This window comes from Chamaea fasciata, unplaced genomic scaffold (genome assembly GCF_029207755.1).
Source record: "Chamaea fasciata isolate MVZ Bird 193981 ecotype frontalis unplaced genomic scaffold, bChaFas1.0.hap1 SCAF_2, whole genome shotgun sequence".
In the NCBI taxonomy this organism is placed as follows: domain Eukaryota; kingdom Metazoa; phylum Chordata; class Aves; order Passeriformes; family Sylviidae; genus Chamaea; species Chamaea fasciata.
In genome coordinates this window covers 66,635,859-66,649,823 of record NW_027094087.1, presented here as the reverse complement: position 1 = coordinate 66,649,823, position 13,965 = coordinate 66,635,859, and the positions used below count along the sequence as shown (strand labels likewise).

Sequence of the window (13,965 nt, the reverse complement as noted above, 5' to 3'; positions counted from 1 at the left end):
CACACACAGAAACATCCACTCGAGGCCAGATCAAAAAAACTGTATCTAGCCCAGGATCTCATCCTCCCATGTAATCCCAAGTGATTGCCTAAGGAAGAGCAAAAATAGAGCAGGAAAGATGCTTTTCCCTTGTGGACTCTCTAAGATAGATGTGGTTTCCACATACTAAGTAACTCTTAAAAGATTCTTCTTTAAACTTTTCCACTATCTCTTGAGTGCAAGTAAACTTTGATCATCCACATCATCTGTTGGCAAGGAAGCCTACTGTCCCTTCATTGATTATTCATATAATGCGGCATGCAGTGACCAGTTGAATCACTTGTCCACACCATCTGCTAGGGGTTTTTTTTTGTTTATTTGTTTGTTTTAAACTTGCAACTTTGTCCAGCTCTCCCCTTCGTCCATCTCTCATTCAGCACTCTCAGTGTGCTTAACTAAGACTGCAGGGGAAGCTATACCTACTGTTTTAGTCAGAGAGATGCCATGAGGGTGAAGATATTCCAGTTCCATAGATCTGCTTTTGGGTAAATCAGGGCAAGTGAGAAAATGAGACAAGGGAAAATGATCCAAGTCCAAAGTTTCATATGGTATTACAACACCAGAAAATGCCAGATTAACCACAGCAGCACAGTACAGTGCAATTGTTTTTCCTATTCCTAATACTTGTTTCTGGAGTAAGGTTTGGTCCTTTTCTTTTTTTGCTTGATTGGTTGCACTTTTGTTTGTTTGGGGTTTTTTTTGACTAGTGCTGAACACTGCCTTCACAAAATTTCTGGCCCTTTTATCTCAGACCTGAGCAGTATTAGCTTTCCAGAACTCATCATTTAATACACAGAAGTTAAATTGTTCTGATTTTCTTGTTCTCAATAAACAACTCAAATTTCCTTCTATTTTATACATAAAAAGAGCACAGTTTCTGAAAAAAAATAACCCAAAAACTACTTCTAAAAGCTTTTTAAAGAGTAGTCAACACTGGTATATTTGGACAGATTAGGATTAGTTTGTGGAATTGTACAGTAATTCTCTAACTGCACAGATCCGTGTTGAAAACACATCACTGCTTTAAGTCAAACCACACATAAATAAACTGTGCCTTCTGTTAGCTCAGGCATTTTTAGCTAGTGCTTTACCAAGTACATCCCTCACCCCCAAAAATTATCACAGTTGAGGGCATCTTACAACAGCAGATCACAGAGTTAAAAAGAATATATTACTGCATCATAAATCTGACAAGCGTATTTCAGTGGTTATTCACAGGGAACAAGTGGCTGTCTGTAATTTAATAGCCTTTGCAAGAGCAGAAGTATTTTGAACTTGGACTCCCTTTCCCCGCCCCAGTTAAATATTTTATCATATAACGCATTGGAATCCACGTCAGTTGATGCATATCTGTACATACTGGGTTCAAAGGTGTGTGCATGTTTACATTTGCAGGACATTTTTTCTGGAAGGGAAAGAGGAAATATCATCAGCATTAGTCAACCTTCTTATTCTAGTCCCAGAAACCAGCTGCAGCAGCTTTCAAAATTTTGCTTTCTGAGACAGGTTCTGATACCAGGCTCCTTCCCTGGGCAGATGGAATTGTAGGGACGGGATAAGTACGCTGGTGGGCAGGGCTGTCAGGAGGACTGGCTCTGCAGGAACCTCATATGACATTCAATAGGCACAAAGTCCAAGTCCTGCCCCCTGGATGGACCTAGTTCCTGCAACTGCAGAGTGGGGTGGGGAGCTGGGCCTGGCAGTCCTGCCTGGCCAAACCTCAGCCAGCAGCCAATTCTGGTGACACTGGCCAACAGCACCCAGGGCTGAATGAAAGCCAGAAGGCTGACAGACCACGTCATTCCCCCTTTCCTCAGCACTTATTATGCCACCTCTGTAATGCTGCTGTCTCCAGTTTGGGGTCTCACAATACAGGAAAGACATTGATAAACTGGAGCAAATGGAGTGGAGATCACCAGGATGTTCATGGCTGGAGATCCTGAGCTTGATCATCCAGCTTGTTCAATCTGGAGAACAGTTCTCCAGTTGGGTTTTTTTTTGGTTTGTTTTTTTTTTTTTCTTTTCTTTTTTTTTTTTTTGGGGGGGGGGGGGTTCCTTTTGTTTCTTAAGGACAAGAGATCTCTATTGTTTAAAAGAAACATGCCTTTGTGTGGTTAAGCTTGGCTGCTATATAGGGCTCTTTATTTCCAACCCTCCGCCCCTTCTTATCATCTAACCATGTGGTGGGACATTATTTTGTTTAATTGGTTTCAGTGACGACATGAAAACAACCCTGCAACCCTCTGGAAATGCAGTTTATAAGAATATTTGGAATAGTCATTTCATTGCAATTGCATTCTGTAACATTCACAGCAAAAAAAAGGCATTAAAGTCACTTTAAAGGATACAGTAAGTGCTCCAATTAAGCAGTAATAACAATTAGAACTGAAATCTCTGAAAGCTCAGGAATAAAAATGGCCAAAAGTAGGGTTTTGCATGAAGTACGATCAAAAACTGTTAATACACTGTTCAGCTTTACTTTCTCTATTTACAGAGTATGCTTAACTGGCAAACTTCTGTATCCATGGAAAACTTCAAGAAGTCAGCTTCCCCCACTACTTAAATATAGAAGCTCTTCCTGTTGAGCTGTCTGCAGAAAAACTAACTGAACTTCAGCAATTTAGCAGTAAAATATAATTTAGAATAATACAATAGTGAACTTGCATACATGTTTCTGTGTAATTGATGTTAACTAACAAGCTTATTCTTTTTCTAAGTCATTCAATTTCCAACATCAGACACACTTTTTTGTATGGAGGAAAAAAAACCACCACCAAAAAATGCAGGCTTTCTCTTTACCTTCTTTTATAAGGTAATCACAGCTGCTCATCACAAATGGTGTTTTCCCTCTCATGCATTGCTTTATAAACTGCATTTAATCCTGGGAAATTAGGGGAATAAAATGAATACAGATATTTAAGATTCAGATGGATTCCCATGTGAATCTTAAAATGCTAGAGACACTACTGTTAAAAAAACCTTGAAAAAGCATTGTAAAGGCCTTCAGTAATAATGCCTTTGTAGCCCCTCCCCCCCACAAGTTATCCCAGAGATGCTTTTGAAATTTAATAGAATCAAAAATGAGGACTTTGAAAAAACCAAGGCAATTCAGCAGAAAGCTACTGCAATTGCCTTCAGCAAATCATTCACTTCTGCAGCAGAACTACCTGAATTCCAATATAAGCTTATGGTTCTGTGTCACTAGAGATACCTGAATTGGTTTCCATACAACTAACACGCTAAATGAATTGTTATTCCAAATTGTTCAAACTCCTCCTGCACATGTGTAGGCACAGGTACAGAACTCCAGAGTTCTTCATTCTTACAGCAGAATCATCTTCACAAAAGAGGTAAACTGTAAAAGCAAATGCTATCAAAAGTATAATCTCATAAAGGAAGTGTAAATTATTAACTGTTAAATTACTCAACAGCAAAAATGATGTATCTCAAATATTATTCATAATGACCAGAAAATAAAGCAGACAGATTCAACAGCTCCACACCCAACACTTTATAGACTTTACACTGAAGAATTGGAGGCAAATTTCTAGCAAGTATGGTCCAAAGTCTGGAACATATTTTATTGCCTACAACGTTTTTACTGGAATGATTTACTGTTTGTGCAGATCAGTGACAAGGGCACAAATATTTTACACTTAAGCACATCAGTTTCACAAGATGGAAGAAAATAAATTTTTTCTTTATCTCTGCATAATTGTCCTAAGTACTAAAAAAGTAAAACACGTGAAGTGACTGATCTTCAAACTAGTTATATCATTAAAAAAAAAAAAAAAAATACAGCAATTTCAATATTTAGAATATAGCTATATCCAGGAAGCAAATACATTTCTTTGACAACATTCATAGCAAAAGAGAATTTACACTTACAGAAATGTAGAAACATTTCTAGAGACAATCTGAAGTGAGGGTGCTGCACTTCTCCATTTCAAGGGAACTGTCACTAGGAAATTTAGTTACCACAATAAAGGCCTATTACAACCATATGTGTAAAAAATGTTATTTCCCTGAATATAAAATGGAGAAAAAGCTGCATCCATTGTCCTAAATAAATTCTGGTTAAATAGTTTGCATTTCAGTTTTCAAGACCCACAAAAAGCTGTCTCTTATTTTTTTCACCTCAGCTTGAATTCAAAGATAGTTTCTGGAATGCTGAAGCTGTTGGGATGATTGACTCTTCAGTCACATAGGTATAAGCAAGAGAATTTAAGCAGGCACAAGTTTTGGTCCAATCATTTTTGTACTTTGTGCACTGAAGCACTTGGCTTTCATCCATCTCACAACTTTCTATTCTACACAGAATAAAAAGGCAGGAAAGGGTGTTTCCATGTTGTGTGAGTGTTTTGAGTTGGTTGGGGTTTTTTTTATTTTGAGGCCAAATTAGAAAATAAGTTTTTCAACTCATTAAAATGCATGTTCTTGGAAAAAATCAGCAGAGCAAGTTCAGGTTCAGCTCTATTATACTCTCTCTTACTATAAGCATTAAATTCTTGAACAAAAACTAATCAAGGTGATATAGCATCAAAGCAAATATATCAGATATGGAAGAAGAACACAAATTCAGTATTGTTGACAGAAAACACCAACTCTGAACTAACTACCTGTCCAGAAATTGATCTGCATTCTCTCTCCTTTCATTGTTGTTTTTGGGGTTTGTTTGGGGTCTTGCTTGGTTGATTTTTCTTCTGTTTGGTTTGGTTCTTCAAGTATTTTCAGGGTATTTGACTCTCTTTTCAGCAAAATACGACAGCTCTTCCTGAAGGACGAAAGAAGATACAAGTCCCAAAAGAGCGTCTCCTCATCACACCTCAAACTTTCAGGTATGCAATTTGCCAAACAGTTTAAACAGAGTTGGGTGATACTGGTTAAGCAAACCTAAAAAATAGCTCCAAAGACTGAGGTGTGGTATTGCTTTTACAATTAAAGCTCTTTCCAAAAAACAAATTTCCAAGAGCCCTGACAACAGTTTTCCACTAAAAAAGATCATCTTTTCGGGAATTTCTATGTAGATTGCTTTCTTCAGTGGTCTGAAGAAATGGTTAACATTCATCCCACAGAACAGAAGTTTCACTTTGCCTTTGTTTACCCTGCAAAAAAGTTCCCTGAGCAGGAAACACAAGTGGAATCAGGAAATGCAGCATATTCCCCAGGACTAGACAGGAAGAATATTCAAGTCATAAGAAACATCAACTGCTGTTAGAAAAGAATATTTTTTAATTCACTATCTACTATACAAGGAAATAGTGTACAGCTACTTCCTACCACAAAAACAGTAATTTGCTAAGGGACTAAACTTAGCACTGGAAGAAGTTACACCTGCTTTCAGCTATCTGCTACTTATTTTCACTCTTATTTTTAGGAATCCTATTAGACCTACTCAGTTAATGGCTGCATCCAAAAGGCCAAGTGAGGCAATTTCATCACTGAAAGGAAGCACTGGCAGTACTGTAAGTTAAATTACAGGACAAAGAAGATAGGTATTAGAGGGCACTGTGTTTAGCTTAACTCACTGCTAGAAGGCTTCCCTTCTGATAAACCTAAGAGAAGATGGTTTCTTAATAAGAAACAATAGTTGCAAGGTAGTGATTCTGTACATGTGTTTAAAATACTTAAGGTTGGTATAATAGTTCACTCTTTTATAATCAGGAGAGCACCTCATGAAATATATCCTGCTGCAAATGGAACAAGAGGTACAGAATATGCGCTTACAGCCATACCAAACAGCAACTATTTCATTTTCTCAGGTTTTATTTTGAAAGTATCTATTCTCTGAACAACTTTTTTTTGGTGATATTTTAAATTCAGAAAGTAGTATCTCTGAACTGAAATAGAGAGCCTGTCTCAAAAGCTCAGCTGAAATGCAGGAACACAAGGATGAACATGGCATGTAACAGTTGTTACTTCTCTCCAGTTGCCTTTAGTTATATAGAGCTTTATGTTACAGAAAGCATGGCATTTTAATTTTTCCAGGACTGCTTTTTGTTTAGGAATTGATGAAAAAAGATTATGCTAAAGAAACATTAAATGGATTAAGTTAAAAACTGCCCAAAATTCTGAAATTCCAGGGCCGAAGTCAGAGCGCTGTTATTTCATCTCATGTATGCACTTAGTCCCACTTCAACAAAATTTCTCCAACAAGGTTTTCTGCTTGCTTTATAGAATTAACACAAGATTGATAATGAATATGTGGAAAAAGTGCAGGCCTGCAAAAAGATGAAGGCTAATCCAAATACCAGGTTCCGCAGTGTGATGAGGTACTTCCAGCCGTTTTGGGGAAAAAAGCACAGAATGGTTTGGATTGCAAGAGACCTCTGCTATGGGCAGGGACACCTCCCACACCAGAGCAGATTGCTCAAAGGCCCATCCAACCTGGCCTCAAACACTTCCATGGATGGAACACCTACAGTTCCATCTTTTCCAGTGCCACATCACCCTCACAGTAAAGAATTTCTTCCCAATATCTAAAACTAAACCCATCCTGTTCCAGTTTAAAACTATTACCCCTTGTCTTATGTGTCTTTGTGCCAAGTCCCTTCTCCATCTTTCTTTCAGGCCCTGTTTAGGTGCTGGAAGGTCCCCTTGGAGCCTTCTCTTCTCCAGGCTGACCAATCCCAGCTCCCTCAGCCTGTCCTCAGAAGAGAGGTGCTCCCTTTTCATCTGCACGGCCCTCCTTCAGAGTTGCTCCAACAGGTCCACATACTTCCAGTGGTGGGTGCCTGAGAGCTGGACACAGTGCTCTAGGTGGGGCCTCAGTTTTTGAGTTTCATTCAAGACATACTCTAAATATAACAATGTAGTAGTTATATTAATGGAAGCCAGGCATTTTAATTTGCTCTATTATTGAAAAATGAAATTAGTATGGTAAAACTTCAACATCAAAACTCAGGGCTGTGGTAGCTTTAAAAAAAGTTTGCTATTTAGGATTTTGCAGTGAATTTTCTTTTTTTTTTTTTTCTTGGCATAATGTTTTAATCTATTAACCCACCATTTTTTTGGCTTTAATATTAGAATTTAATTATATTCTTCAACTGGAGATCTCATTTTACAGAATTATAAGTTTTTTTCATGTAGAAGAATTAATTTGCTTCAAAGACAAATTTGAATTTACACTCTCAGTCTGAGTGTTAAGGCTGTCTCCTTTAAAACTGATAAATGAGATAAGCTCCATCAGAACTGAGGTCTGATGTCTGCCTATGTGAACTCTCCCTTTTAACTCCATGGTATGATTTTATTAAGAATCCTTCCACAGCTGGGAACAACTGGGTGTGTCATCCCTAAAGAGCTGGGTAAGGAAGTACTTAACATTTTTAAATAGTAACCATGCTGACAACTGAGAGTCACTAAGCTTGTATTACATTCTTATTTTGACAGAACCAAAACAGAATCAAATGAAGTATTAAGACAATCTTGCATTAGTATAATTTAAAAAACCTTCACTAGCTGCTGGGTTTTAAAACAACATCTCCAATTAGAAATAATAAAACCCTGCACCAAAAAACAAAAAATCAAATATACCAAAAGAACTGAAGAGGGACACACATGCATTTACACAAATAACTAGACACTGAACAAGACAATATGCATATGACTGCCAGAAAGGGTATGTGAGGAAAAAGTCCATCTGGATGATCCTTCTTGGAACACATGACATATTGGTGTACTATACCACTGAGCAATAACTTCTGCAGATTTACAGAAAGACTGAACTATAAATCTCAGACATTAATCCACACTCCCATTTTCACAGGCAGAAAAGAAACCATCCATGCCAGGACCGTTTTTCCACACAACCCAACAACTAATCTTGCTGATCTGGCAAAGCATAAAGTTTGCAAGGCTTGGAGCAGCAACCAGTAATTTTAGCCAGCCTTCTTCACACAAACTTCTAAACAATAAAATTTTAAGGAGCTTTTTCTTTGCAAAATGGATAATCACATAATCACTTGGAACTGAAAGTCTGGGTATGTAAGAGGATTCTTGATTCTCTTGTCCCAGATTACTTCTAGTAATTATAGAGGAGGGTTTCACATCATGTCTGTGCATCATCTCCATTGCAAGAGAAAACAAAATACAAGTTAAATTTGTAGCCTCCTCACCAGATAGAAAGGCCATTTTCTCAGAACAGATTCTATTCATGAGAAGCTGAGGGTCTCAACCTTAACTCAGTTGACACAAGAACACTGCACCACATAACAGAGTTTGGTAATTCTGAACGGCCTTGTGGAGGTGTTGATTAGACAGAGTGCTGTCAGCAAAGGTACGGTGAAAAGCAGCAAGCACGCACAGAAATAAAGTACAAGGAGAAAATAACTTCTCCTGTTGGGAAGGGAGCCTGCCCAGGTGAGACAGGATGGCAGTCTGAGATACCAACAGCCTGAGGGCATATGACTTCCCACAAGGTAAAAAGGAGAAACCACACAAATTCCAGGCAGCAGACAGGAGAAGCACATGGAACACCACTTCACAGAGCTCATCCACTTCAAAAGGTAGGTGGTTCCTCCTGAGGACCTACCCAGCACCAGAGGTGTCAGATCAATTGAACAAGCGTGACAGGGACAGAGATGCAACCTCCCAGACAATGTGAAAGACTGGTTTTGCTCTTACATAAGATGACAACTCCTGTGTCCTCCTTAGCAGCAGAAGCAGACCCACCCTTTTAATGGTACCTTCCTCTAACCAATTTTCAACATACAAGGCGAATCAAGCACCTTGTCATACCTGACAGTACATGCATGTGTCTTACCAGCACCCTGTTCTCCGCCATCTCAGCCTGTTAAGCTGACTTTTCTAAGCAACAGTTTATTTAATCTATTTTGGGTAGATAAAAAACCCTGTGCTAACAGTGGTGCAACAGCAGAACACAGCAGTCCTCCTGCGGCGTCAAAATACACACTGCTTCAGGCACACATTAATGTTATCCCATACAACATATCATAGCTGCTTTAAGATGTGGGCAATTAGCCTCAGGTGATAGCAACAAAATGAATTTGCTTAGGAATGTTAGAAATCTCAAAGTTAAATGGAATCTTTTAAATAAGTCAGCAGATGAAAAGGTTTCCTTCCTTGTGACAAGAAATTATTTACTTCTAATTATGAAACTACAGTTAACAGAGGATAACACAAAAGCAAGACATGAAATAGTACCCCTTTTCTGAGGCCTGGCATCCTACAAGTTTTGAAGACATTTCTAATTTATCTTGAATGTATGAAATAACTTATTTCTATTAAAAAATAAAAATTCCTGATCAGACAGCATTTCCCTCCTGACACAAATATAAATCTCTCTGAAAATCCTCGAAGAATAGCCTGCCTTCTAGGTAATAAAATTATTTCTATAATTAACTTTTCAATGGAGAGGGTTATCTTCATGTAATTTATTTCCTTCATTTCTTGGAATAAAACTCCCCTCCCATCCCTTTCCAACCTCCTAAATACATCAAAAGTGCCACTATAGTTAGGACATCACTTTACAGCAAGCTCTGATAGCTCAGAAGTTTTGAATTACTGTGTAAGCATTTAATACACACTGTGGGACTGTCATATGATATATAATGTGTGGGGAAGCAAACTCGTACTGAAACAAATTACAAGAACATGGTTGTATGGCTGGCAGCTCTTTAGACTCTAACCCAGACCCCCCGCATTGCTGTCCATAAGAAGCATTCAATAGTTAAATCTGCTTTTTTGAAAAACACTAATTAAACCATTGCTGAGAAGGTACGAGGTAAAACCCCTGTTGCCTCGTGACAACTTTAAATTCCAGCCTTACTCTGCTCGTGGAGCCAGGAAGGGAACTGGCTGTGCTGAAAGGACCCAAAAAAGCCTCGGTTACAGACCCACTGCACGAATTTCACAGCTGACCTCACCTGGGTGCCGTGGTTTTACATCTGGACAAGTTGGACAACACACCTTGCACAATAGTTTGCTATCTCCACTTCCCCAGGGCTCCAGCTCGTCGCTATTGACGCTGCTGAACACCAGCTCCTGACCGCCTCCAACCCTTCCCAGCCATACCCTTGGAGCAAACCTCCACCAAAATAACTTTTGCTGGGGCTTTGTGGGTAATTTGAGCACAGCAGAGGTTACCAACCCTTCGGCTTTTGGCATGACGTAGGAGCCAGCAGAGAGAATACCAACGTCCTGGAAGGGTGCCAAGTCCCCAAACACCAGATTAGTGAGAAATTACATTTCGGGTAGGAGCCAAAGACTGGAAAACACATTTGCCATCTCACATATCAGACCTCAAAACAGTATGAACTTTCATTCTGAAACCAGGCAGAGTGCATGTCAACAGGCTACCACCCAATCCACCTACAAGAGATTTCTTTCTAATTAAAGCAGTTACATGTCATTTCACAGTATTTTTTTCCTTTGTATTTACAGAAGGATTACTGCCTGTTCCTCTTTGATAAAACTGGAAATTTAGGACAGGAATCAATCCTTCGCATTTAACTTGACAGATTTCCAGCAAAACCCATTAAAGATTTTATTTTTTGGAGACAGTAAATTCACCCCTTTGTCCCAATATAATAAAAACAGTTCATATACTGTAACAAATCAAGATGCCCTAGGATGATTTTTGCCTTGACTCATTTATCTTAAAACACCTGTCTATACAGTAAAGTTTCCCCCTAATCTCTCAGAAACTGGTAATAAAATTCTTATTAGGACAGACAGTAGTCTTGAAATATGAAAATCCACTAAAGATGTATCAGAACCTAGTCACTGCTATTTCACAGGAAAACTCCCACCTCCACAAACATGCCAGTTACCCTTCATGCAATTCAGTACTTAATTCCTACTCACACACACTCCTTGACAGGGGATGTGACACTCAGAGACAAACATCCGATTAATGCTTGAAGTGGCAAGACCAGCAGTGCTTTAGGAACACCATACTTAAGCTCCAAATCCATTTGGATAAGTATCAGTAGTATCACCTCAGCCTTTCAAATTTACATTGGTAATCACAAATCATAAAGAAAAGTGATGCTTTTGACACATTTTACAATTTTGCTCCAAGTCTTAAGCTGAACAGTTTCTATCTCATATTAAATGTTGTAAATATTCATTAACAATTAGTTTGCCTGTAAGGTAAGAATTATTATTATAATACTTCATTTTTAATTACATTTCTGCAAGTCTTATTCACTAGCTTTAACAAAGCTTAAACCCTCACCACAGTATTCAGAATTGCTCATAGATTAAAAGAAGAATTTTCCATAGGCAAATATTAAAAAAAAATACCGTGAAAGAGCTTAGAGGGAGAAGGGAAAGGAGAAAACAAAACCACAAAACTCACTTGACTGTAACTCGATTGGACAAATCCTGAAGATCTCCTGGGTGAAAAAGCTGAGCTTCTTTCAGTCCAATGTTTTCACACGCTTTCAGAAAAACATTTATATTATCCTGCAAAGAGAAGTAGAAAGCAGTTGCTCAGTTAAGAGCACTAAGCAGGTTTTGCAAGATGATTAGTGCGAGCCTTTAAATGTCAAAGTCCAGCTCACGTAAATAATACTGGAAAAGCAATCTTCTGGATCATAAACACTGCTCGTTTCTCATGCACACAGGCAGGCTGGGCTGCGATCTCAGGGACTGAGGGGTATGTTAAAGATTACCTGGCATAAGGCAGCCAGTAGGCAGCAATCTCCACTTTGATGTCAGCTCTGCTCGGCAAACAAACGCCCTCTTCCTAGCTTTGCACGACAAGCCTCACCTCTTGCCTTTAAAAATAACTCCAGCTACTGACATTCACCACCCAGAAACTCTTGGCAGGGGAGGAAGAAGAGGAGGGACTCTTCGTTTCTATGCTCACAGGCTGATGAGGGAATACTGCACCTGGAGTCTGGGTTTGGTTGCTGAGCAAAGCTCCGGAGAGACAGAAACCAAACTGTATTCAGAGCTGTTGCTGCCTCACTTGGGGGGGCTTCTCTCCTTCGAGTTCCTCCCCTTCCCACACCAACCCCCCCTCCCCCCAACTTCACATCGATCTGTAACAAAATATAGGTGCAGCATCCACTCTCTGCACCTGCAGCAGGATGGACCAACCCATGAGAGAAATGTTAAAAAAGAAGAAATCTAATCATATATAGAGAGATTACACAACTTGTGATCTCTTTCCACTTCATAAACAGTGGGCAATAGGCAAGAAATTCCATCTCGTTAAGGCGGAATGCTATCAACAACAAAAGAATGTGCCCTCTTGCGCACTTGCTTCCTTCAGCTGCAAGCCAGAGGAAAAGGTACACGAAGTTACTTAATTCATAAGCTACACTCAGCCCTGTCATTAAAGGTTGGTAAGTCAAGGTGCTGGTACCAGAATTTCATACTATAGAGAAACTCTGCTTTAGCAATTTAATATGCTTTAAACTTTTTTTTTTGACACATAGTCACTGGATGTGACAGTTATTCCTTCATTTAAAATTCATTTTAAAAAAACAATCTTCTAATAGAGAAAGTAAAACAAACTCAAGAATCCCCACAACCTTCTGTTTTGAAGGTCCCTGGGATTCTAGTATTTCTTATCAGTCCGTAAACATGGTTTAATTCAAGGAAAATATTTGAGCAAGGTATTCCCCATGCAGGCTGTGGGCTCTGCGTTACCACATCTGAAAGATCCCAGGTGTCTCATACCGTGAAGGTTATGCCCCAAGGCCTGATGCAATGTGCCACAGTGGGGGCTGCAACATGATGGCAAACATGGGGGACACCATGTGGTGGCAGATGAGAGGAGGCAGCTGGGAAGGATGGAGGACAGGCAGCCTCACCTATGCCCCCAGGCACTGGCCCCTGCAGTGCCCAGGGGGCTGCCTGCGTATTTACCCAGGGAAGAGCTTCATGCTGGGAGATGCAACCTCAGAAAGGGCATTTATTTTTCCCTTCCATGCAATGCCCCTTTTCTCTTTCCATGAATATGGGGAAAGCTGGCTAGATGTGTCAACTTTATTCAATTAATATTTGAGTGTCACATTAGTACCAAAACAGCAAGGACTTGAAAAGGCATTATTTCCTCAGCATGGAAGAAGCCACAGGCTACAGTCCTACTGCAAGAAGACAAACTACTTCCTCAACGACCATCAGGTCAATGTTCAGGGGACTAGGGAGTCTAAGAAACTGGCAAGTAAGGCAGAAGAAGAAAGCAGCAGAGCAGAAAGAATGAGTAACTCCAAGGTAATGAACTGACACCAACACCAGTGAAGGCAACATGGTCTGATTGGTCTGACCAGTCACCAGTCACCACAACTCAGAGCAAACTCCCAGACCAATGGGTTATGTCAACCGCAGGGCTGCAAATGAGCACATTCTGCAGGTAAACAAGGAAGAAGAGTCAGGTTTAGAAAAATAGATGTCATCTACACCCTGAGAGCAACAAAAACAAAGCAGAGGAGTTGCTCATCAGTGGATGCTTGGCTGCACAACCACCAAATAGCAGGCACATGAAAGAATTAATTTTGAAGGTGTTTCAGCAATTAAACCTATCAAGCATCAACCACCTGATAAATAGCACTTACAGCCCCTGAGAAGATCCCTGCTGACAGGAGTCAGGACCATCAGGAATGGGGTCAGAAGCAGGGAGAGATAATGCGGAGGGCAGAACACCGTTAGTTACTGTACACACATGCAGGATAAAATGATGGTTCAAAATATTCCTTCCCTCAGCTCCCACACCAGAAATTTGATCACACCTGCCATCTCAGGTTACTGCCCCAACAACACTGTTTTGCAGTCAGGGCCTGGAAACGATCCCCACAGCATCAAGAGGTGACACATCCAATAGGCTATTTATCAGGTTTGGATATTGACACAAAAAAGTATCGTTTAAACAAATCAGCACTTCTAAATACTGTCCTTGCCAAGTCATTCTTGACCATCTCTAATCATCATAGTTAATCAGCAAAGTCACAGGTC

General features: G+C 39.7%; 1 protein-coding gene across 3 annotated transcripts in view; it reads right to left on the bottom strand.

Moving 5' to 3' along the window:
• LMO7 (LIM domain 7) overlaps positions 1-13,965 on the bottom strand; it is a 131,540-nt gene that overhangs the window by 63,059 nt on the left and 54,516 nt on the right. For all 3 annotated transcript variants that reach the window (XM_066176300.1, XM_066176298.1, XM_066176299.1), the window contains exon 4: positions 11,360-11,466. In XM_066176300.1, the coding sequence (XP_066032397.1) occupies positions 11,360-11,466 (107 nt within the window). The remainder of the gene's footprint in view (positions 1-11,359; positions 11,467-13,965) is intronic.